The sequence below is a fragment of the Aulonocara sp. 'chitande type north' Nkhata Bay genome, linkage group LG4 (assembly GCF_057382095.1).
Source record: "Aulonocara sp. 'chitande type north' Nkhata Bay isolate Kocher_YH1m ecotype deep benthic linkage group LG4, A_spYH_male_GT1.1, whole genome shotgun sequence".
Classification (NCBI taxonomy): domain Eukaryota; kingdom Metazoa; phylum Chordata; class Actinopteri; order Cichliformes; family Cichlidae; genus Aulonocara; species Aulonocara sp. 'chitande type north' Nkhata Bay.
Window position 1 is genome coordinate 7,683,059 of NC_141347.1, and position 27,432 is coordinate 7,710,490.

Genomic DNA, 27,432 nt, shown 5'->3' on the forward strand with positions numbered 1-27,432 from the left:
GTAGAAGCCCTCGTTGTACTTGAAATATGTAGTGGTGAGGCAGAGGTCTAACAGTGTGCAGATCTGATCGGGGTTGAAGTTGGTCCTGTCCTCCAAGGAGCTGTCTTCTTGTAGTCGTTTTCTGACAGTCTCCACGGCCTCCGTGGTGGGTATGCAGGTGAAGAGAGAGACTACATCAAAGGACACCATGGTTTCATCTGGATCCAGGGGAAGTTTCTGGACCTTGACAGTGAAGTCGGTGGACCTTGGCTCACACCTTGGCTCAGGCGATTAGAGGATCATCAGGGGGTCCTTTTGTCCCTCTGTGGGGGGAAACTCCCACTAGGTTTATATCTGGGACTCTCCACCATTTGACCTTAGAACTGAAGAAGCTTCTCGGATGAGAGGTGAAACGTCTTCAAGCAACTTACAGAAGTCCAGACGCTTTTCTTTGCAAGCTCCTTTGACTTTGGATAAGATATTATTTACATACCTGACTTCTCACTTACAGAACCTAGATAAAGTGTTTCAGAGGCTATGCCATTATGGGTTGAAGTTGCAGCTGAACAAGTGCAAGCTTCTGCAACTGGAGGTGAATTTTTGGGCGCTGCCGACTTGGGATTTTTTTTATTGGACTTTTAGTGATTTTAATTGTTCGGCTGAGCTCACTAGAACTTTTAGTTATCTTGTTTTTATATATTTAACTAATTATTGTCCCTGGCCATGGTATTTTCTTGTTGTTTTTTATGTTCAATAAACTATATTTTAGAAATGTAGTTTTTATATTCTCTACTCCCTGTGATCATTCACTGCTCTTCCCATTATAGAGGGGTTCACCTTCTCATAGACCCTCGTGACATACACATCAGCCGGAAGCTGACAAAGCATGAGCACAGGTACAGCACAGTGGAGAAGGACTGTCTGGCTATCAGGTGGGCTGTCGACTCCCTTCGTATTACCTCCTGGCACGCTTGTTCACCCTCTGTTCAGACCAAGCCCTGCTGCAGTGGCTCCACTGCATGAAGTATGCCAACACCTGGATCACCCAGTGGTATCTGGCTTTGTAGCCCTTCAAATTCAAGGTGGTCCATAGGCCAGGGGCAGTGGCCCATTTCTTCTCCCGCTCATCGGGAGGGGGTAGATTCACCTGGACGGGGAGGATAGTTTTCACTAGAGGTGTCCAAATGTATAGGCTGTGTCCTCCTGAGGATCTGGCCTTCGAGGTCTACGTGGGTCAGGTCCTCCAAAGGTCGGGAAGGTCGGAAATGAGGTGCTGTGAAATTGGACATCCTGATAATAATGAATTACAGTCGTCCAGCCTGGAAGTAATAAATGCATGAACTAGTTTTTCAGCGTCACTCTGAGACAGGATATTTCTAACTTTAGAGATGTTGCACAAATGGAAGAACGCAGTCTTACATACAGTGGGATGCAAAAGTTTGGGCAGCCTTGTGAAAAGTCATTATTTTCTTGTATAAATCGTTGGTTGTTACAATAAAAAATGTCAGTTAAATATATCATATAGGAGACACACACAGTGATATTTGAGAAGTGAAATGAAGTTGAGACCTGCCTGATTTTGTTTAAACAATTGTTGCACACTTTCTGTAAATCCAACAAACTTCATTTCACTTCTCAAATATCACTGTGTGTGTCTCCTATATGATATATTTAACTGACATTTTTTATTGTAACAACCAACGATTTATACAAGAAAATAATGACTTTTCACAAGGCTGCCCAAACTTTTGCATCCCACTGTATTTGTTTAATATGTGCGTTGAAGGACATGTCCTGGTCAAAAATGACTCCAAGGTTCCTCACAGTGTTACTGGAGGCCAAGGTAATGCCATCCAGAGTAAGAATCTGCTTAGATACCATATTTCTAAGCTTTTCAGGGCCGAGTACAATAACCTCAGTTTGATCTGAATTAAGAAGCAGAAAGTTAGCAGCCATCCAGGTCTTTATGTCTTTAGGACATTCCTGCAGTTTAACTCATTGGTGTGTGTTATCTGGCTTCATGGACAGATAGAGCTGGGTGTCATCTGCATAGCAGTGTAAATGTATGCTATGTCTTCTAATGATGCTGCCTAAGGGAAGCATGTATAATGTAAACAGAATTGGTCCTAGCACTGAACCCTGTGGAACTCCATAATTAACCTCAGTGTGTGAAGAGGACTCTCCATTTACATGCACAAACTGGAGTCTATTAGATAGATATGATACAAACCACTGCAGTGCAGTACCTGTAATACCTACAGCATGTTCTAATCGCTCTAATAGGATATTATGGTCGACAGTATCGAACGCTGCACTAAAGTCTAGCAGGACAAGCACAGAGATGAGTCCACTATCAGAGGCCATAAGAAGATCATTTGTAACCTTCACTAAAGCTGTTTTGTAGGAATGGGGTCTAAAAGACCCGTTGATGTCAACGTGTCACATATCCTGACCTGTAACACAGAAACAGGAGTTTTGTTACTTTTTACTTTAAAAACATTTTCAATGTCAGTTTTTTAACAAACTATATTCCTAGATATTTAAAATAATCTATTCTTTCTATAGCATCCTCATATATCCTGGAGCAGCCACAACAACCTGGTGCTGAATGCCCAGAAGACAGTAGAGATTATTGTGGACTTCAGGAAGCACACAGCTCCACTCTCCCCCATCATCCTGACTGACACCCCCATCACCTCTGTGGACTCATTCCGCTTCCTGGGTACCACCATCACCCAGGACCTGAAGTGGGAGCCCACCATCACCTCCGTCATCAAGAAAGCCCAGCAGAGGATGTACTTCCTGAGGCAGCTGAAGAAATTCAACCTGCCAACACGGACGATGATGGACTCGATGATTGCAGTGTAGAAACACTGCAATCATCGAGTTCATCCTCACCTCCTCCATCACCGTGTGGTACGCTGGAGCCACTATCAGGGACAAACAGAGACTGCAGCGTGTTGTGCGCTCTGCTGAGAAGGTGATTGGCTGCAGACTCCCATCTCTGCAGGACCTGTACACCTCCAGGACACTGGGGCGTGCAGCTCGGATCACAGCTGACCCTTCTCACCCTGGACACAGTCTGTTTGACCTGCTCCCCTCAGGCAGGAGGCTCCGGTCCATTCGCACCAGAACCTCTCGCCATAAGAACAGTTTCTTCCCCTCTGCTGCTGAACACATGAACAATAACCATATGACTGTTCCCACCACTAACACATGACCCTACGCTGTGTTCACTGCATCATTCCATGTTTGCACTGATCACCACCTGCACGCATGTATATATCATGTATATATCTATCTACTTAGCACTTTTAATTCTTATTCTCATGTCTATTTTCATGTCTATTTAAGCTTAATTTATAACAGTATTTATAACAGTATGTTTGCACTGAAGCACCGCAGCAATTTCCTAATGTTGTAAACCTGCTCAACATTTGGCAATAAAACCCTTTCTGATTCTGATTCTGATATAATTTCAGATTATTATGAGGATTTGAAGTATGATGATAATCTAATGCCTCCTCTAATCTTGCTTCTTCCCCTCCTCCAAATAAACCCATCATGTGCAAATACTGTGATACCCACAGACTCACCTGTACTGCCAAAAATATAATTGAGCATAATAGTAAATATCTATACTGCCTTGAAGAGTACTGTTTTCTACTTGATAATTTGAACTTAATTCTAACACTAAGAAATGTCTTATCCACCTATACATTTATACATTTTACTGTTGACACTCATCTGTTATTTTAATCAAAAACCCTTCTCTCCATAACATATCACATGCCTCCTCTGCATCTACACACAAAAGAACTTCCTGTTTCCTGTCCAGGTATTTGTAGTTTTTTGGGCAGTTGGTTAGGTTAGAATGAACCCTTGCATTTAGATATGGTGCTGGAGCAGGTACTGTCTTAACATTAGAAAACCAGCCACTCTCTACTACAACCAGAGAAAATGCTTAAAACATCACCCACTAGTGGAAAGGAAAAGATAAACATTTCTCTCCCATTTTCCACCCGGCTACATTAGAAATGTGAATGAAGTGATATTCGTCAGATGAGTACTCAAAGTGATTTCTAAGACACATTCACAGACACAGCTGGTGTAACATGGGATCGTTTTAATGATGACCTTTTCTGTCTTTCTTGCTGTGAATATACAGTTTTGGGAGCACAAACACACATCTGGGTCGTAAAGTCTTTATTAGGCACACCTGCTTGCACTCCACAGTACCAAACTGTCTGCTCTATGTAATGACACGAGTCACACGGCCTGTTCTTTTCCTGTAACTATCGCAGCAGCAATCCCACCGCACAAATGGCGTAGTGTAGTTAGCCATAACGTTACAGAAGCTGTAGGTGGCAGTGTAGACGTTTGGGCCGAGTGTCTGAATTACCGAAGAAGAAGAAGAACAACCTTCCGCTTCGTCTTAACAGGCGTTACAAAACAAGCTGAGCTCGCAGCCCCGGCTTTTCTAATGCTTCGCAGCGAATGGGGTTTGATCAGTTCTGTAGCGTGGACAGGTCCGATCCCCTGTGGGTGAGTTACCTGTCACAGACTCCGTGTCTTTTCCTCTAGCTTTAAACTCTCGTAGCTGGCGTTGGCTGCCGGTGCCCGGTACGTGCTAATAGTAAGCCACGGCAGGTTGCGTGTTATTTAGTCACGTCGGACGCGCTTCTCTTATTAGAAGTCATCGTTACAGCTGATCGTTGAGCCTCCGTTGGCCGTTTCACATGTTCTCTGATCTGAACATGGAAGGTTCGCAGTGGAACAAGTGTTCACCGAGCTCGTGTTTGTGTTGTTCCCTCTCGTGTCCTGGTCTGTAGGAACTCGTTGTCATCAGTCCCAGTACACACTCAAACGTCACAGTGCGAATGTTATGAAGTGTCCTGTGGTCTCTCTCCCACGCGTGGCACTGTGGTAGTGTGCTTAAAACCATTATTGAGGACATGTCAGAGCCTGCCGGTAATGAAGGACCTAAGGGTCTGACCTGAAGCTGGTTCTGGAACCAGGACTGCAGTGAAAAAGCAGCCAGTGCCCAAAGAGTGTGCAAGGCAGTATAAGAGGTGGCCCAGGATCGATGTAGCAAAGCAGTTAGCACAGGTCCAGGGATGAGCCCCAGGCACATGGAGCTGGGTAGGACCTCACACACCAGCAGGCATGTAGTAGGTGCTAACAGCACACACTCACCTGAACTAGCTAACAGGGCGAGCAACTCGGATCATGAAGAATTCAAGTACAAGTGTGACATCATCAAACTGATTCCCTCCACAACATGGAAGCTCGTCCTGAGCGCTGCTCACAGTAACACCACAGGATGGAGTGTACCCCGGGGGTGGGGGCTGATACAGCAGATACAGAAACACCAAGTATCAGTATTTTGTTCAATAAAATAAAATGCTGTGGGAATACTACGGCCAGGAGGGCTCATCTCATGCACCGCTACTCTGAGATGACATTAACTGAGAAACTTAAACTCAACCAAAACAAGCATCCATCACGTAGCTTGACTGGTAGCTCAGGCACCGACAACAGCAACCATGGTGCGTCTACCAAACACATCCTACAGAACAGGAAGGTTTCTGAGGGGGAATAGCTGTGCATATAACAACCGTTATGATTTTACAGTGAATTGGTGTATTATCAGATAATGATTGGCTGTAATTAGTAACTTGAGCACATTCGATCTGTCTCCATCCTTTATTAGTTTCAGGTATGTGTTTGTGACTGGTGTGATCAAACTGAGGATTATGTTTAGTTGAAATAACAAAAATAAAAAGTTGCTGTTTATTAATATTTCACAGCTGATGACTTTGGTAGGCTATATTTTTGCCATGGGACTTGGCAGCAGCTGGTACGTAGGTCATGGTTTCTTTTGTTTGCTCGGGACATGAAGTCACCATACTTTGAAACTGCAGTCAGGTAATGGGTATCACAACACTGGTTGCCATCTCTCACTGTTTGCCGAACCTTTTACGTCAGGCTCCTGTCACATAACAGGGAGGGATTGATATCGGCTGTAGCAGGTAGTAGAGCAGGTCATCTACCAACTGGAAGGTTAGTGGTTTGATCCCAGTCTGCTTCATTCTGCATGTTGCAGGTTGCTCTCCGACGCATCCGTCGGAGTGTGAGTGTGTATGAATGTTAGTTAGATAGCACTAAAAACTAGTGCTGGTGTGATTGGGTGAAAGTGTAAAGCTTTGAGTGCTCAGAGTGGAAAAGCTCTGGGTCGATATCAGAAGCAGTCCATTTAGCATTACTGCCTCCAGGTAGGGACACTGAAAATAGCACTCCATCATTAAAGTATAATATAAACTCTATTATCTACTGTTGTGAATCCATTTCACAACATATTCTCACTTTGATTTGCTTTGGTCCAAACCAGAGTCATAAGTCCACTAGAGAGTAATGACAAGTTAGCCTCAAAAGGGAAGGGTCACTGGTGGTGGCCACAGACGTGCTTTTTATACTTCCTGCTCCTCTGCATCTCTCTCCAGCTCTTCGAGTTCATTAGACCTTATCCTAGCATCTCTACAGTTTTGAGATGCAGCAAACGTTCTTGCAGTGGCGCATACAGATGCCATCCTGGATGAGCTGGAATACATGTCATTGGGCTGTAGGTGTCATCTGGTAATAAAAATGGAGGAAAATCAGTCCCGTCTGCTGAGAAGAGGGCCGTGGTCTGTGTCCACCACCTACAAAACCTTTTTGGGAGTTGCCTTGTTATTGTCTGTTTAACTGAGTTTGTCTTATAGCAGGGGTGGGCAACTCCAGGCCTCGAGGGCCGGTGTCCTGCAGGTTTTAGATCAGATTTTAGGTCAACACACCTGAATCACATGATGAGTTCATTAGCAGGCCTCTGGAGAACTTCAGGACATGTTGAGGAGGTCATTTATCCATTTAAATCAGCTGTGTTGGATCAAGGACACATCTAAAACCTGCAGGACACCGGCCCTCGAGGCCTGGAGTTGGACACCTGTCCTATACTGTGATTAGGTCTTCTTTTCATTTTCATTTTTGCAGCTGCATGTAGCAGTAAAATGCAACATTGTTGATCTAAATAAGACAAGAAAGCTATATGAATAACTCCAGGCCACACATAAGTAATGTGTGTCAGGAGTGTCTTTTCCTGCTGTTGTTAGATGTCTTCAGCCTTACTGTTCCTTTTCCAGGATTGGAACCGTACATGGTACACCGATAATCCCGACTTCACCCAGTGTTTCCAGAACACTGTCTTGGTGTGGCTGCCATGCTTCTACCTTTGGATATGTGCACCCTTTTACCTCGTCTACCTCCATACCCATGACCATGGATATATATGTATGACTCACCTCAACAAAGCCAAAACTGTGAGTTATGGGAGCCCGCTGTAGTAGTTTTCATCACTGCACTCATCTGTTCTGTCAGTGGAGCAAAGCAGAAACTCGTTCAAACACAAATGTTTGAAGATTCGAGTCATGATGCAATTCCAACTTCAAGAAAATGGGATGTTGTGGAAAACTGAATGAAATCATTTTATTCATTTATTCAGAAAAACAAATGTTTAAACTGAGGAAAAGGTCCAATTAAAAAACAACAAGGTCATTTTGAATTTTTTTGGAAGTAACGCATCTCTTAAAAACGTCCATGTTTCCCGCTGTGTGGGATTCCCTCTCTTAAAAATAGTCCGCAGTCGTCTGGGAGCTGAGGCCTGTTGCTGGACTTTTGAATTCAGTCATTCAGGAGGGACTCAGAGCAGAGGCAGGTGAGGGGGTCCTGGTATCTGAATGCCTCGTGGGCCGCTCATAGTCCAGGGTTCTGGGCCTGTCCTAACCAGGAGGAAGGCTGGGGACAGTCGTGTTACTGGCCTGTTACCAGTTAACCTGACTGGTACCAAATGTTCCTACAGCTCTATGATATTAGTACCACGTTATATTGCTGCTATCACAGTCATAATGACATTATCTATTTTTTAATTGCGTGTTTTCACAGTTTAAACATTTGATGTTCTGCTACCCAAAGATGACATTATCAAGGATCACAGTTTAATCTAATCTAGCTGTTTTAATTACAGTGACTGAACAGTGTGTTTGTAGTTTCATTGGTTGGTTCCACTTGTCACTACAGTAACTGTGGGAGATGTCAGTCATATGTCTATAAACTAAATACCAAATGTATTTACCAACGAATCCAGGAGCGATTTCATCTGTTTCCACAGGCTGTTGGCTTTTTACTTTGGATTATCTGCTGGTCAGATGTCTTTTATTCTTTCTGGGAAAGGAGTCATGTGAGCAGCCCAGCACCTGTCCGCCTCGTCAGTCCGACCTTACTGGGCCTCACCATGGTGAGCGTCCAGCTGTCTCTACCGTCTCTTTACGGAGCTGAGAAAAGCTTACATGTATTTTGTTATTTAGGGTAGTCTTTCTTTTGTCACTTGACTCTTTAATATATGCTGTAAAAACTAAATGGACCATTTCTTTTAGTATATAAAATATGTGCTTGTGCCGCAGCTGTTGGCTGTCATGTTAATCCACTATGAGCGGATGAAGGGGGCTCAGTCATCGGGGGTGATGCTGATCTACTGGCTGCTGGCACTGCTGTGTGCCACTGTCACCTTCAGGTCAAAGGTCTTCCAGGCCTTGGAGCAGGTTAGTGCTCACTGAGCAGGACTCACTTTACTTACATGATGAGAAATAACTGGTTACTAATCGAACTGATGTTGCAGTAAATAAACAAAATAAGGTTGTTTGATTAAAAACATGCTCTTGTTGTGCAGCCTCAGACAGTGTGTGTGTGGAGGTACACCACCTTCTACATCTACTATGCTCTGCTGCTGATTGCTCTGTTCCTGTCCAGCCTGACCGACCAGCCACCCCTCTTTTCCCGGGAAGTTAAAGACTCTGTGAGGCTGCCTGACGAATCTCTCTTTCTTCCCTTGTCACTCATTTATACTCAGATTACTGTATTGCCATAAGTATTCGCTTACCCCTCCAAATCAGCTCGGCCTTTGTTCCTGGAACTCTTAATGCTTCAGGAAGCCACGACAGTTTGCACATTTTGATGCTCCCAACTTTGTGGGAACAGTTCGGGGATGGCCCCTTCCTGTTCCAGCGTGACTGTGCACCGGTCCATAAAGACCAGTGTGCAGGCCTGTCAGGTTCTTCCACACCAAACTCAGAGTCCCACCTCAACCCAGCAGAAGCCCTCTGGGATGAGTTAGCAGAGACTGTGAGCCGGACCTTCTCATCCATCGTCAGTGTCTGACCTTCAGGAACGACGGTCAAAGATTCCCATAAACACTCCTAACACTTGAGTCTGCCCAGAAGGGTTGAAGCTGTTAGAGCTGCTAATGGTGGGCCGACATCACATTAAACCTACGGATCGGGAATGCGATGTGTGGAGGGAGAAAGACGAATACTTTTGGTAGTACAGTGAAAGCATTGCTGCGTCTTCTGAGCCGTGGAAATCATTGTGTTTAACTGCTCGATGTTTGTCTGCAGAATCCGTGCCCTGAGCCTGGAGCATCTTTCCTCTCCAGAATAACCTTCTGGTGGATCACCAGGTAGGAACACGCCGTTCCACTCCGGTGAACGTGCTCTTATTTCTGTGTAATAAAGCTGATGAACAAAATCTCACATTGGTCGGTATCATCTCTAAAGAAGGAGCTTGTTATTGATATTTAAGACAAGGCTGACGTCTTCTGTGTTGAAACTTCTGGTTTCTACATGGTCCTTTGGGGCTTTCTGGAAACGTTACTGCGCATTGAGCTTCTACATGTTTTGTTTTATCCTCCTACCTGTCCTAACCTCTCCACCAGAATGATGATGACAGGCTACAGGCGCCCACTGGAGGAGAAGGACCTGTGGTCTTTGAACGCTGAGGACTGCTCCCACAGAGTCGTCCCACAGTTGGTCAAACGCTGGAACACACAGTGCCAAAAATGTAAAAGGTCAGGAAAGGGATCAAACTTCTTTATACAAATGCAGATTGTTCAGGAAACATCCAGCCAGGTTAACTCTGCTTTCTCTTCACAGGTCAGAGGAGAAAATGCTGTACTCGTCCAAGCGAGTGCCCCACAGTGAAAACCCTCAGCGCCAAGCTGTGGAAGAGTCTGAGATCTTGATTCTGAGACCTCGAAAGAAAAATAAAGAGCCCTCACTGCTGTGGGCCTTGTGCCTCACGTTTGGGCCCTACTTCTTCATCTCCTGCATCTATAAATTAATCCAGGACATCCTAATGTTTGTTGGCCCTGAGATCCTGCGGTGAGGAAACTGTAGACCCTTTGATAAGATGACATTGAGTCGTTGATCTGTCTGAAGTTGCATCGTGCATTTATCATGCTCTAGAACTTTAATTGTTCAAACACATCAGAGCCCATCTGTTGCACTAAATATATCTCTGCCAGGACTGCTGTGCCTCAACAAACTCCTCCCACACAAGTTTTTGCTCAGCGCCAAGTCGAGCTCCGCTTGGCGCTCCGTACCCATCAATGGGCTACCCAAAGCTGATAGGACTCCACCTCCAGGTCTCACCGTCAGGTCCCCCTGTGGAGCACCCACTCAGTTACCCTAAGAAGGCTGGGTGCTCTGAACTGAACACAAAATCTAAGAGCTGCAAATGTGAACCAGCTGGTGAAAGACCAACATTTCATTAAATTATTGCCCCCGACAACCAGATATCTCTAATCAAACAGCATCTTGGTTCTCTCGGCTCATCTGTTCAGCTGAGCCTCAGGTACCTCGGTGTGATCTTTGGTTCTGCCATGTCCCTACAACAACACGCTCACAGTTAATTAGGAGCTGCCTTTTTCAGCTAAGAAACATCTCCAAACTGCGAACTTTGCTGTCTGAGTTAGAAAAGGTTATTCATGCTTTAATTTCTTCTCGCTTAGATTATTGTAACAGCCTTTTTCTGTGTTTGAGCAAAAGGAATCTTGAGCGTCTCCAGTTAGTCCAGAATGCTGCTGCAAGGCTTTTAACTAAGACACCAAAAAGAGAGCACGTTACACCAGTGTTACGCTCATTACACTGGCTTCCAGTACACTTCAGAATTCATTTTAAAATCTTGGTACTGACTTTTAAAGCTTTGACTTGTGATGCCCCTGCTTACATTTCTGATCTTTTAGAGCCCCACGCTCCCTCTCGCAGCCTGAGATCTTCTCATCAAAGGCTGTTGGTAGTCCCACGAACTCGTTTTAAGACCAGAGGAGACAGATGTTTAGAGCGGTGGCCCCCAGGCTGTGGAGTGCTCTCCCTCCATCTTTACTTTGACTTGACTGTATTTATTCTTTTAAAAAGCAGCTTAAGACTCATTTATTTAGATTAGCTTTTAATTAGATTTGTGCTGTGTGTTTGATTATTTTATGTATTTCTGTTTTATATTACTGTGAAGCACTTTGTGGTTTTATCCTGTGAAAAGTGCTGTAAAAATAAATGGATTTGATTACATGATGACTCTAAGTGTGAAGGTTGTGGTGACAGTGCGACGTGTTGCTTTGGGCTGCTCCGTGTTTTTCTGCTACACGAGTACACGATGCAGTTTCAATAAGGACCGAGGGGCAGGGTGCTTAATGTTCCTTTGTTTCCTCTTTCTCTGTAGACTGCTTATCCAGTTTGTCAATGACTCCAGCGCCCCCTCCTGGCAGGGCTACTTCTACGCTGCTCTGCTCTTCGTCTGCACCTCCGTGCAGTCACTCATCCTGCAGAAGTACTTTCATGTATGCTTTGTGTCAGGCATGCGCTTACGCACTGCAGTCATTGGAGCCGTCTATAGGAAGGTAACGGACAAACACAAGTGCTTCTTCAGAGCGATTTAGATTCTTCGTGATGAAGGTTGATAAATGTAACCATCTGACTGTTATTCTGTCCATCACTGGTTGCTGAAAAGCCTGTATCTCATCGCTTCATCTGCTCCTCAGGCCTTGGTCATCAGCAGCGCGGCACGGCGAACCTCTACAGTGGGAGAAATCGTCAACCTGATGTCAGTGGACGCGCAGCGCTTCATGGATCTCATCACATACATCAACATGATATGGTCTGCTCCTCTGCAGGTGGTCCTGGCCCTCTACTTTCTTTGGCAGGTCAGGTTAAGTAAACTAAACGTTAAATATATTTTTAAAATCAAATGTTTAGTGCTGCTTACATACTTTCAATATAAAGAAAATAAACGTACTATTGTGTGTCGGCTCAGCTCATGAGGCTCGGGCAGCTGCGGAAGCCTGATTGTTCCAGATGATGTTTAATGTAATGCTTGTCAGTTACAGCTGGTTTCTCCTTTTCTAAAGTGCAACAAATCTGTTTTTAAAGTGCCGCTCTGCTTGTGGAAGGATGGTTCCACTAGTGTGAATAATGCCCCACAGGCTTGCACTGAAGCAGTTTGTTGTCGTGTGTGCAGAACCTGGGTCCGTCTGTGCTGGCTGGAGTGGCTGTGATGGTCCTCATGGTTCCTGTTAATGCTGTAATTGCAATGAAAACCAAAGCTTACCAGGTGGGTATTAGTATTATTATCCCCACATCCTACACCCGTATACACCTTCCTTACATTTTCGTGTTCTACTGTTATTATAACTATGGCTGGCTTTCAATCCTTCAGCCATGTGGCGGCCTTTCTGTGTGCAGCTTACATGTTCCCCATGCACGGTGCTCCTGCTTCATGCATCATTGGACGTATGTGTGAAAGTCTTTGTGTTAGCCCCATGACAGACTGGGAGCGGCTCCAGGGGGCATCTCGCCTGGGAACGCTAGGATAGGCTCTAGGCGCCACATGTACACATCCATGTCAGGCTTTACTGGAATTACCACATTTTCCAGTAAATAAGTTCCCAATACATACATTTGATAGAATTATACATTTCAGTGTTTCCCAGGCTTTAGAGGCACGGTTCATATTTCACATTAGAAAAATCCCGCAGCAAAAATGTCAAAAACCATACGGATCATTCTTCCACCAGGTATAGCAGAACTGGCTCGGTTTGTCCCAGTATACCTTTGTTGCTTCCTTCTGACCACTACTCATGCTAGGGCCTTCATCTGGGTCGAGTTTTCTCCAGGACCAGGTCAGACTGAACACTTTCTTTTTAAACATCGTCTCACAGCATGACTGTTATTTAAGTTCTTCTTCGTCTTCTTCTGTTTTTACTGCCGGTTGGCAACACATTTATTAGAGCAGGTGGTTGTACTGCCCTCTAGTGGAAGAGAACGTCATTGTTCTGCCCGTTACTCACGCCGTCGCTTAGAGCACCAATCAGGTGGAACCAGATAACCTCCACGGCACACCTACATGCCACGGCCCAGTGGTTGGGAAACACTGCGGTAGATGACGGGCCTCAAATCTGTGAAGCACTGTGTCGATGCACAGTTTGCTCTGGGTGGTCACCATGTCAATGCCAGTTCATTTCTGTTAAAGAGTGTGTGATAACGTGTCGAGTGACAGCAAGTACAGTGATTATTTTCATTTATACACACACACACGTTGTTAGCTGGTAGCTGTTTGTAGCACAGTGTTGTGTGTTTGTTGCAGGTGGCTCAGATGAAGAGTAAAGACAATCGCATTAAGCTGATGAATGAGATGCTGAATGGCATCAAAGTGCTGAAGCTGTACGCCTGGGAGCTGGCCTTCAAAGGAAAGGTGTCAGACATTCGTGAAAGTGAGCTGCGTGTCCTGAAAAAGGCTGCCTACCTGGGGGCGGTGTCCACCTTCACCTGGGTCTGTGCACCATTCCTTGTAAGTCTGACGGGGAAGAGAGCGACACACCACAGTGGACAAACATTACACACATCCAAAGAGCAGCTGCAGATCAGTTAAACCAAACACAGCACTTTGCTGTCATTAATGAAATTCTCTTTGCCATGTCTTTTGCATCACTGCACAGGTGGCCCTGTCAACCTTCGCTGTGTACGTGCTGATTGATGAACGAAACGTGCTGGACGCCCAGAAGGCCTTTGTGTCGCTGGCGCTCTTCAACATCCTGCGTTTTCCTCTCAACATGCTGCCGATGGTCATCAGTAGCATGGTGCAGGTGCGTGTCCCTCCGTCTTCTTCGCACACTCATCCCGTCACAAAGAAACCCACAAAGAAAGCTTCAGGTTTACCAAAACGTTAGATGGATACCAGTCTGTGCCAGTGCTCAAACTGGGATGGTAGGACTGGTATACATGAGCTTAAGGACCTTAAGTAAAAGCTTGGATGTTTTTGTTGTTGCATTAAAAGCTGTTGAGTGTGGGGCGTGTAGTACCAACCATCACAAGGATGTTTTGATGGATGTAATCCAGGTAAGGAGACCCAGGAAGGTGACCATGTGGCTCTGCTTCCTCCTACTGTACAAAAGTGAAGCGGTTTACGGGGCAACCATATCAGGTTTGCAGTGACATAAACAACTGGTTTACAACCATTCCGCCCAGTCTGCAGCCTGCTAACACGAACGCTTGACTGGGTTTCCAGGTGTGGTTTGGTTGTAATGCTACGTTGTAGCTTGCTACACTAAAACAAACATGATGCTGTTGTAGTCAGTAATGCTGTTTAGTGTATGTAAGAATATAACATGGATATTAAAGCTTTGACACAGTCACGACTAGCTAAGCAGCACAGAGGGCGACTGAGCTCTCAGCTCTGCATGGTCCCGTGTTTGTCATGACAGTGGAGGAAGTGTGTTTTCCAGCTCTCTAACTGGTTCCTGTTTGTCAGGAAGTGCTGATGGACGTCCAAAGGTCAGAGTTTCAAAGGACTGATGGTGGAGGTCACAATATGTGCTCCCCTGTTCCAGGTGGGTGAGGGCAGCGTGTGTGGCTCTCTTCCTTCTATAGGCCAATGAGAGGAGGGGTCAGGCGTTGGTGCAACATGAAACTGTTGATTTCCTGTGGCTGCTTCAGAGGTTGAAGATGGTGGAGCACATGCTCTGAGAACACCACCTGGAATGCCGACTGGTCCGGGAGCTTTGTGTGGGTTGACCTTTTCAAAGGATAATGTCCCATCAGCAGCCTGACTGCCCTCTCCAGGCATGAAACGTCTTCCTTAGCATAGCTCATCTGAACACTGTTTTCCTTTCATAGTCAGGGATGCAGCAGAGCTGCTTGGGGTCATAGAAGCTGGACTCCACTTTATCCTCGTAGTTCCTCCTGGGCTTTCCCATGGAACCAGAGGTCATACCTGGCTGCTTTTTAAACTTCAGAGTTGTCGGAGTTTAGGCAGAGGTTAGCACACCTGCCACCATTTACCCAGGGTTTCCAGTAGATGTCTAAGACCTGTCCTGTAAGACCTCCTCAGCTTCAGTTTCCTGTTCCTGAACCTGAAAACGGCTTTTTTTCCTTTCTGTTTGAGTCTTGAGTCAGGCAGCAGCAGTGTGGAAGCGTGGTCTTCCTCCCCAAAGACAGGGTGGGGAGGGTTTGTGACACGCTGGTAGCATTTTCATACCTCTGGGTTTAGAGTTCTCTAAGCCAATGACAATGATGTACAGTTCATCCAGGGCCTATCAGCTCGTGGGGGACGTGTTGAGGAGAACTGAGGTGAATGCTGAGATCATTAATGTAGACTCTGCACATCAACATCCAGCTCACAGGTCCATTCAATTTTATTTATATGGCTCCAAATCTCAACAGCAGTCGCCTCAAGGCGCTTTATATTGTACAGTACAAACCCCTCCCCTGTAACACCTGTCCGTGAGCCTGCCCAGTGTGAGGAGGCTGCTCCGCCCAGCACCATGTGCACAAACCAAAGCCCAGGGGCAGAGCACAGTGTCCATGATATGATGACGTGTTAGCGTCACATCTCGCTGTTCCTGCACATAATTTAAATACGACTCCATGATTTGATCCAAATGATGAGATAGACTTTGCACTGGCTCCCAGTTTACACATGACACATTATACCTTAAGTGTTACGGGCTGTTACACTGGAACCTGGCTTTTATATTTAGGGAGCTGTGGACTTTCCCTCTCCTCACTCTCCCACAAAATCCAATCATGAATATTATATTCACATGAATATAAATTGTGGTTTGGGGCCTTTTTCCCTCTGTGTTAGTTGTACTAAGCAGCAGTCTGCAGCACCTTTGCACTCTGACAGCTTCCCACCCTGTCCGTCCTCAGGCCAGCGTGTCCCTGAAGCGACTCTGGGTGTTTCTGTCACACGAGGAGCTGCAGTTGGACAGCGTGGAGCACAAAGCAGCAGAAGGCTGTGAGTCCCCTTTCCTGTAGTACCATATGCTCGAATCCAGAGACACAGCCGTGTGCGCTTTCATACACACAGCAGGTCAAACTAGTCATTGTTCTCCTCTCTGTTCAGCCCAGCACAGCATCTCTGTGACCGACGGGGCTTTCACCTGGTCCAGAACCGAATCACCAACACTCAAGAGGTGTGTGTGTGTGTCTGTGTGTGTGTGTGTGTCTGTGTGTGTGTGTCTGTGTGTCTGTGTGTGTGTGTGTGTGTGTCTGTGTGTGTGTGTCTGTGTGTGTGTGTGTCTGTGTGTGTGTGTGTGTGTGTGTGTGTGTGTGTGTGTGTGTCTGTGTGTGTGTGTGTGTCTGTGTGTGTCTGTGTGTGTGTGTGTGTGTGTCTGTGTGTGTCTGTGTGTGTGTGTGTGTCTGTGTGTGTGTGTGTGTGTGTCTCTGTGTGTGTGTGTATGTGTGTGTGTCTCTGTGTGTGTGTGTCTCTGTGTGTGTGTGTCTGTGTGTGTGTGTGTGTCTGTGTCTGTGTGTGTCTGTGTGTGTGTCTGTGTCTGTGTGTGTGTCTGTGTCTGTGTGTGTCTGTGTGTGTGTCTGTGTCTGTGTGTGTGTCTGTGTCTGTGTGTGTCTGTGTGTGTGTGTGTGTCTGTCTCTGTGTGTCTGTGTGTGTGTGTGTGTGTGTGTGTCTGTCTCTGTGTGTCTGTGTGTGTCTGTGTCTGCTGGCTCTGTGGTTACGTTTTGCTTGTACACTAGCACATCCCTGTATGACAAAGTGAAGTAATGTGTGAGTCACCCAGCTGGACCTCCCAGCAGCCACTGGTTTACCTCAATTTAAATATTTATAAGCTTGGAAAAACAGACTGTCCTTAATCAGTTCTGTAAAGACTCATTAATACTGAACATGCTGCTTACATACAGTTGAACTGTACGACTCTCTCTGTTCAGGCTGAATATAAATATCCCAGAAGGCTCTCTGGTGGCTGTGGTGGGACACGTGGGCTCGGGAAAGTCCTCGCTGCTCTCGGCACTTCTTGGAGAGATGGACAAACTTGAAGGATCTGTCACTGTTAAGGTGAACACACACACACACACACACACACACACACACACACACACACACACACACACACACCTCACTGTCTGCTGCTTTTCCCATTAGATTTCCATGGCAGTGCTGCTCCAATACCTGTTTCTTTATACTTCAGTCATCCAGTAGGTTTTATGCTGATGTCAGCATTTGTTAGATGGGAATCTAGTGTGGTATATGCCTGGAAACTGCAGTGTAGATGGCAGACAGCTGGTGTCATAACTAGGGATGGGTACCGGTGTCCGGTGCCATGATGGCACCAGTTCTGACATAAACGGTAGTAACCAGACCGAAAAGCAGCGCACATTTCGGTGCTTTTTTTTCCTGAGCTGTGATACACTTTGGATTCTAGCCAATCATTTTATGTTTCCGAGGATAGTAGGCGGGGCCAGGTACGTACGTTCTTTTAGAGCAGAGCTACAGATTAAAAATGCCCAAGGCAAAAAGTCTGGCTGTACTTCACAGCAAAAGATGCAAACTCAGCAGCAACAAGTGCTTTAAGCTGATACTGTGATACTGTCAAAGGAGGTAACACCTCAAATCTGATGATGCATGTAAGGTGAACTAGCAAACATCATCATAGCTACATGCGGCTGTCTTCTTGTTTGATGGCAGATGCTCCCTTCACCCTGGCCAAAAAGGCTAAAATGACCAAAGAAAAAGTGGAAAACAGTTAAACATGAGAGGTTTTTGGACAAAGTTTGTGTTCTTCATTCTTTAAGTATCGGTTTGGCACCGGTATCGGGTAAAACCTAAACGATACCCATCCCTAGTCATAAGCCCCGCCCTCTGTTCAACAATGGTCATTTACAGTGGACATGGATATCCTCTTTTACTCTCCTTTTAAACCATCTGTCTAAAATGTGAACATTGGCATTCTTGAAAGAGTGACCTTTGACCTTGCAGATGTAGAGCTGTCCAGGTGGCTCTTCAGTTTTGCACCGTGTGTGTATTGAGTGGCTGTTTGGTTTCTCCAGTACAGAGGCCCGAGGACTACCTGCTGCACTGTACAGCATTAACTATGATGTTAAGCTTGTGTTTGGAAGTTTGTTTGTTTTTTTCCCCCTTAGGATTCCCCAGGGGGCGTGGCTTGTCAGGGGGGTGTGGTTGGGTCTGGGGACGGGACTGGGTCTGAAGAGCACTGGGATGTTGTGCTTTGAGAAATTTCTCCTGAATTTTCTGAGAGGCTGAAGAAGCCTCTTGGATGAGAGGTGAAACATCCTTATGAAACTCAAAGAAGTCGAGTCGCTTCATTTCTGAGCTCCTCAGACTGCCATGAACCCGCTGCCTGAGGGCCCCCGCTGCCTGAGGGCCCCCGCTGCCTGAGGGCCCCCGCTGCCTGAGGGCCCCCGCTGCCTGAGGGCCCCCGCTGCCTGAGGGCCCACACAGACAGCCAGCACAGAATATTTGATCGTGCACAAAAGCACCAGCACCTTTGATAAGTGATGGAAGGATGCACAATTACAATGAAAGTCTTTTTCACAGCAGCGTATTGAATAAATAAAATAAAGGACATGGCAGTGGCCACTTTAGTAGCGCCTGCATTCTTTGAGTGCGATTATGACTAAATAGATAATAAATAACAGGCAGTCTTAATGTTTAATTAAATGTCCAATGAGTGTAAGGTGTGCCTGTGTCCCTGCAGGGTTCTGTGGCATACGTTCCCCAGCAGGCCTGGATCCAGAATTCCTCTTTAAAAGACAACATAATCTTTGGTCAAGAGAGGAGACAGTCCTGGTATCAGCATGTGGTGGAGGCATGTGCCCTTCAGCCTGACCTTGACATACTTCCTGCAGGAGATGACACTGAGATAGGAGAGAAGGTATGAGCCCATAGTACACGTCTTTGTGTGTAAATTAATGTCGACACAAAACAAGTTGGCCTCGGAGAACGTAAAACAGTTTTCGCTCTGCAGTCCTATGAAAACATCGTCTTACTTATTAAGAGGTGAGTAAAAGCCGAGTGTTGCTATTTAAATGCAGTTTTCTGCAGTTAACTGAGCATGTGTTGTGTCGGTTTGTAGTATTGTATTAAACCACACCTGAACACCCGAGGCCATCAGTCTCCCCAGGAGTGCACATCCCAGGAACTTGTTATCGTGGTCAGACGGTGCAATGGCAAAAGGAAAACCCAAGAGCTACATGTCACACTGCAGGCCTCAGTCAGTGTGTTACATGTTAGTGAGATCATGACCGTACGATTAGCAAAGACTCAACAGGTATTTCGAGGAGATGCCCGATAAAGCTTTGATGAGGATGTGACCCCCAGGAATTCACAGGGAACCGGTGTCTGGTTACTGAGCGAGACCACAGACAGTAGTTTGGACAGACTTGTTGGTGTGTCACTGAGTCTTTTGTTGCTGTTTGATGACACCGGCAGCATTTCTACAATGATGAGCTAGCCTGCTATACTGTCTGCCTCTGACCGTCTGTCTGCAGGGAGTGAACCTGTCAGGAGGTCAGAAGCAGCGGGTGAGCCTGGCCAGGGCCGTCTACTGTGATCGTACCGTCTACCTGCTGGATGACCCGCTGTCTGCTGTCGATGCTCACGTAGGGAAACACATCTTTGATCAAGTCATCGGCCCACAGGGACTGCTGAAGGACAAGGTGTGTGTGTGTGATGGAGTCATATACATTAGGGGTGGGGGAAAAATCGATACTGTGTAGTATCGTGATATTTTGTTTGCTAATAATGTATCGACACAGGGACGGCAGAAATCGATATTTTGTTACAAACAATTTTTTCGTGCACTGGAACTCTGACTTCAGAGCATGTTGATCCTTTTTCTGAGCAACAATCCTGACACTGTCCAAATGTGTTTAACTTGTTTTTGGCAGCAATAAACATGACAGTTTACTTATTTTCATTTAAGACATGTTTTATTTTAATTACGTTTAAAACTTTTTTATTTAATGTAAAATTATGTTTTGTTTTAATTTACTTTCAAATTCTTCAGTTGCTGAAGGGGCTGCATAGTTTTCATATTGCATAGTTCAGAATAGCTGTAATTGTACCAGATGGTTGCATTCAGTTAAGTTGGACTAGACTGTAATACAAACCGTTCAGTTTGTCAACAATAAAACTGAAATGAGAGAAAGACTGAGTGTGAGACTTTGATATTAGATAAAATGAATATTGATAAAGTTTAACTTTATGGACAGAATCTGAATATCGCAAAATATTTTTAAAAATTGCAATAATATCGTATCGTGCGTTGTATGGTGATTCCTACCTCTAATATACATATACCCAGGATCATGACTGGGATCCTGTGTGTCCCTCACAGCATTGGTACTTTGCTCGTACGGGACTGTGCAAAATTCTTGAGCCGCCCGTCTTTCCTTTATATTTTCTAGGAACTTGGAAATGTTTGCAGCACTTTATTGAAACTGAATGTGAAAGTGTGTAGGACGAGTCTTGTTCTTCTACACAGCGTAAACTCTTTTAGTTCCCAGGACTAAAAGTTGCCAGTCCAAAGCTCTTTGGATGTTGGCTTCAGTGAGCAGTAAATCAGCCTGTTCTCACATTTCTTATCCTTACTGTTCTTTTGCTGTGTCAGCCGTAATTCTTTGTTAAAGACACTGCACAGCATCCAGAGATAAGTTCTGGGCTGAAGTCAACCTTCTTGGTCCCAAACTGTTTTTCTGCTCACTGAGCAGCCTCTGTTCATCCCTTGAGTTTATGTGCATTTTAGTCTTGAATGATTCGTAGATCAGTGTTTAAAAAATGTCTCCAGAAAATGTTTGGGAACGTCTACAGCTGTCTGTGAATAACACTGACCTTGTTGTAAAAGCTGACCCAAAGGCGACCATGTGGGGCCTTTCACTCTCTCTCCCCCTGTTTCACTCTGCTATCAAAAAAGGCCCCAAAAAGATTGTGTAAAAAAAAAACAACTCCTCTGGCTTCTTACAGGTAAAACCTAAGAGACTGTGGTGGTTTCAGGCTTGTGCACAGTACTGTAGATTGTATGAAATTATCCAAACAACATAAGATGATCCAAATCCAAATGTAAAGTTGTTTTAGTTGTTGAAATTGTCTCTCAGCAGCATAGATGCTTTTAGAGCAAGTTTACTAACTCTGTGTAGCCATGTACAGACTCGTGTGCTGGTCACCCACGGCTTGAGCTACCTGCCCCAAGCTGACTTGATCCTGGTCATGATGAAGGGCGAGATCTCAGAGGTGGGCTCGTACCAGCACCTCATGGCCACAGAGGGAGCCTTTGCAGAGTTCCTGCGAACTTACGCTGCAGTCGACAAAGCTGATAACAGTGGTGAGGAGTGTGTCGTGCTGCTGTGTAGCGTAGCACCGTGCAGTGTTTGGAGTAGTAGTTCTGTTAAGATGAAGTCTGATCATTATTTTATCATACTGCAGCTGGTCTTCTCAGATCGACTTCACGTTTTAAATTTCCTTCCTCCATTTAGAGCCCGTGCCAAACAGCAGCATCCAACGACTGGAGAACGGCAGCGTGCCCACTTTTGCTGGGTGAGTGATTTAGGGTAAGGGTCCTGGGGGGCTGGGGTGTCTCACTAAGCACATAAGTGTCCTTCTGTTTAAGCAGCAGTCCAGGTGTCTGCACTGCATCCAAACAGTCAACCACAGCAGACGAGAAGCTGAGCAAGAAGCCCAAGAATCCCGAGGCGGGGAAGCTGACGGAGGCTGACAAGGCCAGCACTGGGCAGGTGTGTGGATCTGCACGTGGTCGCATGTATAAATGCACACGTTTCTGTATAATGTGTCTGTGTTCAGTCTGGGATCACAGCAGCTCTCCTGTCCTCCGCAGGTTAAGCTGTCTGTCTTCTGGGCCTATTTTAAGTCCATTGGAGTGCTTCTGTCCTGCATCAGTCTTCTGCTGTTTCTTGCCCATCACCTGCTTTCCCTGTTCTCCAACTACTGGCTGAGTCTGTGGACCGATGACCCTGTGGTTAATGGCACGCAGCCTAACAGACTAATGAGACTGGGGGTGTATGGTGCCTTTGGCCTGTCTCAGGGTGAGCATGACAGGAAAAACTCTTGTTTTTGTCTGGTTCAGAAAGTGAGGCAACACCAAGGGTAGCCATTGTACACATCACGACGAGCAGGAAACGGCACCTTTGCTTTTTCCTGCTCATCGTTTTTCAAACAAACAGCACGCAAATGTTAGGTGGCCAGTCCAACACAGGCCTGACATGTGTGCTCACTTAATCACATGTCTGTTGGAAGCTAGAGCACCAGAGGACACTCGCACATGTAGGTGCCACCGGACAGAGATGGAGGGAGACTGTGATGTGGTGTCAGCTCACAGAGCAGGGTGACCGTGTCCACCACCACTAATAATATGCTTAGTTAACCCTGCAGCGCGCCCTTGGTCCTACTGTCACAGCTGAGATGGGGTCCAGTAGGGCTGTTCGATATAACGCTATATATCTGATGACAGTATGAAAATATTACGCTATCATTTGTTTCGTGGTGTCGCAAAATAAACTGTTTACAGCAATATGCTTTCATGGTCCTGACGGTCACTGTAGTGGCTGTATTCTCTCTTTATATTTAAAATAACCACACTACAGACGTGTTGTCGTTAGCAACAACGACGGTAAACCCAGCGTGTGGCTATGCCTTCCTCTTGTTTATTTTCCACATAAACCTTTCACAATAAAGCTGAAGAGCCTGTTGAGACTTTTCAAAATAAACTGAAATGATGACCTTGTTCCTAATCGAGGGGCCACCTCGAGCACGGACATGGTTTGGTTATGAAAAGTCTGACACGGACCAGAAAACTGTACGATGCACATTATGCAGCAAACCGGTCCAACACCTCAGACTCAAACACAGCAAACCTCGTTAACCACCAACACAAGAGTCACCTGACAGAATGCAGAGAAGCAAAAAGAGCCGTCAGGTGCTCCAGATACATCTTAGACTCAAACGTTTAAAAACAGGCTTTTCCCCGCAGCACGCCGTCTAATAAATACAAAGAGAACGGCGGCCGTTACAACTTATGTCTAAAAAGTGTATAGCTTCATGCATCGGTCAAAACACTCGACTCCAGGTACACGACGCCCAGCTGGAAACACTTCACAGTGTCGAGCTGCCCGAGATTCCCAGAATTTACAGAACGTGTAACATTTCTGTGATATCGTTGTCAGGGCGATAAATGTCTTATATATGAGAGCTTGGTCATATAGCTCAGCCCTGGGGTCCAGGCCCCCCTTCTCCAGCTCGTTCCCCTCAGTTATAGACTCGTCTTATGTGTCTTGCTGGATGCAGGTGTGCTCTTCACACAGAAATAAGTCATGATATTGTGCAAACTCCTCTGCTGTCCTTCAGGTGTGGCTGTCTTTGGATACTCCCTGTCCATGTCTATTGGGGGTGTTCTGGCGTCCCGGTACCTCCACCAGTCCATGCTGTACGATGTCCTGCGCTCACCTATGTCCTTTTTTGAGCGAACCCCCAGTGGTAACCTGGTCAACCGCTTTGCCAAAGAGATGGACACCATTGACACGCTGATCCCCAGCATTATTAAGATGTTCCTGGGCTCCATGTTCAACGTGCTGGGCTCTTGTGTTATCATCCTGATTGCCACACCTCTAGTCAGTATCATCATTCCTTTCCTGGGTCTGCTCTATTTTTTTGTGCAGGTGAGTTTGAAAAGGGAAACTGATTCTGAAGTGTCAGTATATTCCAGTGTTATCCCCACAGTACTACGCCTCCCTGCACTGTGATTCTGCCTCGAGGCATCCAGAGACGGCACCGGACTCAATAGCCATTTTCACAAAACCTTTATTCATCTCGATTCATCTTCATTTAAGCATCTTCTAGAAGGGGAGAGGTGCCAGCGACCCCATCATAAAACCCCCATGGTGTGCTGCAAACTCTGTGTCTGTGTGTGTCTGCACGAGCACGTGAGTGTGCATGTAGCTGTGTGAGTGTAACAGTCAAAGCACTGTGTGTGCCTCTGTGTACGTGACTTCCTGGGGGTCATAAAAGGAATCTCCTCACCCAAGCTACACCAGATTCCTCCAGACAACATAGAAAACAGAGTTAACACATTACAAACACTGAGACGCCCACTCTGCACCCACTGGGCCAGTGGCCTCTTGTTGTCTTACATTTACATTTAAGGTGGAGAGTCTCCTGCAAACCTACTTCTAGGTTTATAACAATTATGAGTTTTTATTAAAGGTACAAGCATCAGCAACCCCCCACTGTAGCTCCCCGTCTCCTTTTATGACAGCAGACCCCCAGTGTCCATAACTTCCTTTCCCTCTAAACAAGTACACTCTCAGGCTACAGCTAAGCCACACTGAAACACACAAACAAATCCTTCCTTATTCCTGTGATCTAAACAAATTTAACACATCACATTCCAATAATTGTTTTCTTGTACTCACACTATATAAGTCACATGTGTCTATCCTTGCTCTGTCCAGAGGTTTTATGTGGCATCATCTCGCCAGCTGAAGCGTCTGGAGTCGGTCAGCCGTTCCCCAATTTACACCCACTTCAATGAAACCCTGCTGGGCACGTCGGTTATCCGAGCCTTCAGTGAGCAGGAGCGTTTCATCCATGAGAGCGACCAGCGCGTGGACCATAACCAGAAGGCTTACTATCCCAGCATAGTGGCTAACAGGTCAGGAGGCTGCCGCCACACGCTCTCACTGCACCACCTGCTGCAACAGTTTACACCGCCTCTTAGGATGAATGTCCCTAAATTAGGATCTCTCTGAGACTGTTCATTGGAGTATTACTGCAGCAACACGAGTACATTATATTCACTTTGGACGTAGAAAAGCTCCATTTACGTTTACATGCTTTCATTTTCATGCTTTCATTTTCATGTTTCTTTACAATCTCTGGCTGAAAGGTTAAAAGCAGTGTTGGGAAGGTTTCTTTTAAAATATAAAGTAAAATGTTATTTATATAGCACCTTTCAAGATAAAATCACAAAGTGCTTCACAGAGGCAGGAAACAGACATTAAAATCTAAAACAAAACGACATCAACCAAAAGCAGTTTAAACAGATACGTTTTTAACTGCTTTTTAAAAGACACGACTGAGTCCACAGATCTCAAACTCAAAGGGAGCGAGTTCCAGAGTCGGGGAGCCGCTGATACAAACGCTCTCTCACCTTTTGTTTTTCACCTTGTATGCTGGACAACCAGCAACCCCTGGTCACAAGACCTCAGGGACCTGCTGGGTGATAAGAAAGAAGAAGATCACAGATGTAAGTTGGAGCTACACCGTGTAGGGCCCTGTAAGTCATGATTATGATCTTAAAATCGACCCTGAACTTGACAGGGAGCCAGTGCAGCTGAATCAGCAGGGGCGTGGCATGGGAGTGTTTGTGATGCTTTATCAGAAGCCTGGCAGCAGCAGTCTGAACACCCTGCAGTCGTTCCAGGGAGGCATTACTCAAGCAAGTAAACAAGGAATTACAATAGTCTAAGCGAGATGAAACAAAAGCACGAATAATCATTTCCAATTCAGAACGTGACACAAAGGGACTCAGCGATATTTCTTAAATGGTAAAAACAAGAGCGAACCAAAGATGTAACGTGTGCCCAGCGTCAGAGCTGGATCAAGTGTAACACCAAGGTTCCTAATGGATGATTTAATATAAGAAGCAAGAGGGCCTAGATTTTTAACCACGAGGGGAACAAATTTCTCAGGAGCAAAGACAATGACTTCTGTTTTATCAGCATTTAGTTGAAGGTAATTACCAGCCAGCCGATCTGTAACAGAATCTAAGCAGGACTGCAGGATTTGGAGCTTAGAAACATCAGAGATATATAGCTGAATATCATCTGCATAACAATGACATGAAATATCAGAGTAAGAGCTAAGAAGTTGCAGAAGAGGGAGTAAATACAACAAAAACAATAACGGTCCCAAGACAGAGCCCTGAGGCACCCCATAGGCAAGAGAGCTGGCAGAGGTAGCCACAAAGAAAGATCGATTTGACAAATAGGATTTAAACCATTCCAATGCGGTACCCGATACACCCACCCAGTGGTTTAATCTATCTAACAAAGTAAGATGATCAACAGTGTCAAAAGCAGAGGTCAGATCCAGCAACATCAAAACAGTGCACTCTCCAGCATCATAATTCATCATTATTATAAAACATCATTAGACACTCTAAGAAGTGCAGTTTCGGTAGAGTGAGTCTTACGAAAGCCAGATTGAAATTTATCAAGAATGTTGTGTTCATCTAGAACAACCGTGAGCTGCTTGGCCACAACCTTTTCTAAAACCTTGGCAATAAAAGGCAATTTTGAGATGCGTCTGTAACTGGAAAGCACAGAAGGATCAAGTTTAGGTTTTTTTTAAAAGTGGGTGAATGACAGCACTTTTACAGTAACCAGGGCCCTGACCAGAGAGCAGAGATGCATTAATAATTTTAAGAACACTAGGACCAATAGACTCAAAAACATTTTTAAACAAAGACCCAGATAAAATATCAAGGATCTCACTGAAGTGACCAGCTTCAACAACTCAGGTAAAGACACTGGTGAAAATCAAATCTGACAGGCTTAAGTAAAATCGGAACAGACAAATGGTACATGGAGGGAGAGATGTTGCTCCTTACATTGCTAACCTTTTCAACAAAGAAGGAAAGAAAATTTTCAGTCTTCATTCGAAGAAATAGGGACAGGAGCAGAAGCCGGAGCAACAATATCCCTGATAGTGTCAAATAAGATAAGATAAGATAACCTTTATTAGTCCCACACGTGGGAAATTTGTTTTGTCACAGCAGGAAGTGGACAGTGCAAAAATTAGAATACAATAAGAATAAATACAGTACACAACTGTACAGAATAGAATAAAATAAAATACTATATACAGTAAAATAAAATAAATATACAATAAGATAAAAATAGAATACAAATACTATATACAACTGAGTAAAAATACAACGATGACAGAAAGGATTATTGCACTTAGTGTTATTGCACATGTGTGGATGTGTGTGTTTGTTCAGTTAAAGTCTTTGTTGTGGAGTCTGACAGCAGTGGGGAGGAAAGACCTGCGAAATCTCTCCGTCCCACACCGTGGGTGCCGCAGTCTCCCACTGAAGGAGCTGCTCAGTGCTGTCACAGTCTGCTGCATGGGGTGGGAGATGTTGTCCATCAGGGATGACAGCTTAGCCACCGTTCTCCTGTCACTCACCACCTCCACTGGGTCCAGAGGGCATCCTAGAACAGAGCTGGCCCTTCGGATCACCCTGTTCAGTCTCTTCCTGTCCCC

General features: G+C 45.4%; 1 protein-coding gene across 2 annotated transcripts in view; it reads left to right on the top strand.

The window, feature by feature from the left end:
- Positions 1-4,390: 4,390 nt before the first annotated feature.
- The window catches only part of abcc1 (ATP binding cassette subfamily C member 1 (ABCC1 blood group)), a 31,351-nt gene continuing 8,309 nt past the window's right edge, over positions 4,391-27,432 (top strand). Inside the window, exons 1-24 of one of the 2 annotated variants that reach the window (XM_086288204.1) lie at positions 4,391-4,524; positions 7,158-7,334; positions 8,183-8,308; positions 8,475-8,612; positions 8,741-8,866; positions 9,465-9,526; positions 9,782-9,913; positions 9,999-10,226; positions 11,563-11,740; positions 11,882-12,043; positions 12,358-12,450; positions 13,483-13,686; positions 13,835-13,981; positions 16,047-16,134; positions 16,243-16,312; positions 17,064-17,190; positions 18,851-19,027; positions 19,644-19,811; positions 21,301-21,475; positions 21,627-21,687; positions 21,761-21,884; positions 21,986-22,193; positions 23,512-23,822; positions 24,615-24,814. In XM_086288204.1, coding sequence (XP_086144330.1) covers positions 4,477-4,524; positions 7,158-7,334; positions 8,183-8,308; positions 8,475-8,612; positions 8,741-8,866; positions 9,465-9,526; positions 9,782-9,913; positions 9,999-10,226; positions 11,563-11,740; positions 11,882-12,043; positions 12,358-12,450; positions 13,483-13,686; positions 13,835-13,981; positions 16,047-16,134; positions 16,243-16,312; positions 17,064-17,190; positions 18,851-19,027; positions 19,644-19,811; positions 21,301-21,475; positions 21,627-21,687; positions 21,761-21,884; positions 21,986-22,193; positions 23,512-23,822; positions 24,615-24,814 — 3,530 coding nt within the window. In that variant the 5' untranslated portion in view covers positions 4,391-4,476. The remainder of the gene's footprint in view (positions 4,525-7,157; positions 7,335-8,182; positions 8,309-8,474; positions 8,613-8,740; positions 8,867-9,464; positions 9,527-9,781; positions 9,914-9,998; positions 10,227-11,562; positions 11,741-11,881; positions 12,044-12,357; positions 12,451-13,482; positions 13,687-13,834; positions 13,982-16,046; positions 16,135-16,242; positions 16,313-17,063; positions 17,191-18,850; positions 19,028-19,643; positions 19,812-21,300; positions 21,476-21,626; positions 21,688-21,760; positions 21,885-21,985; positions 22,194-23,511; positions 23,823-24,614; positions 24,815-27,432) is intronic. The other variant, XM_086288205.1, reaches the window with a different exon arrangement.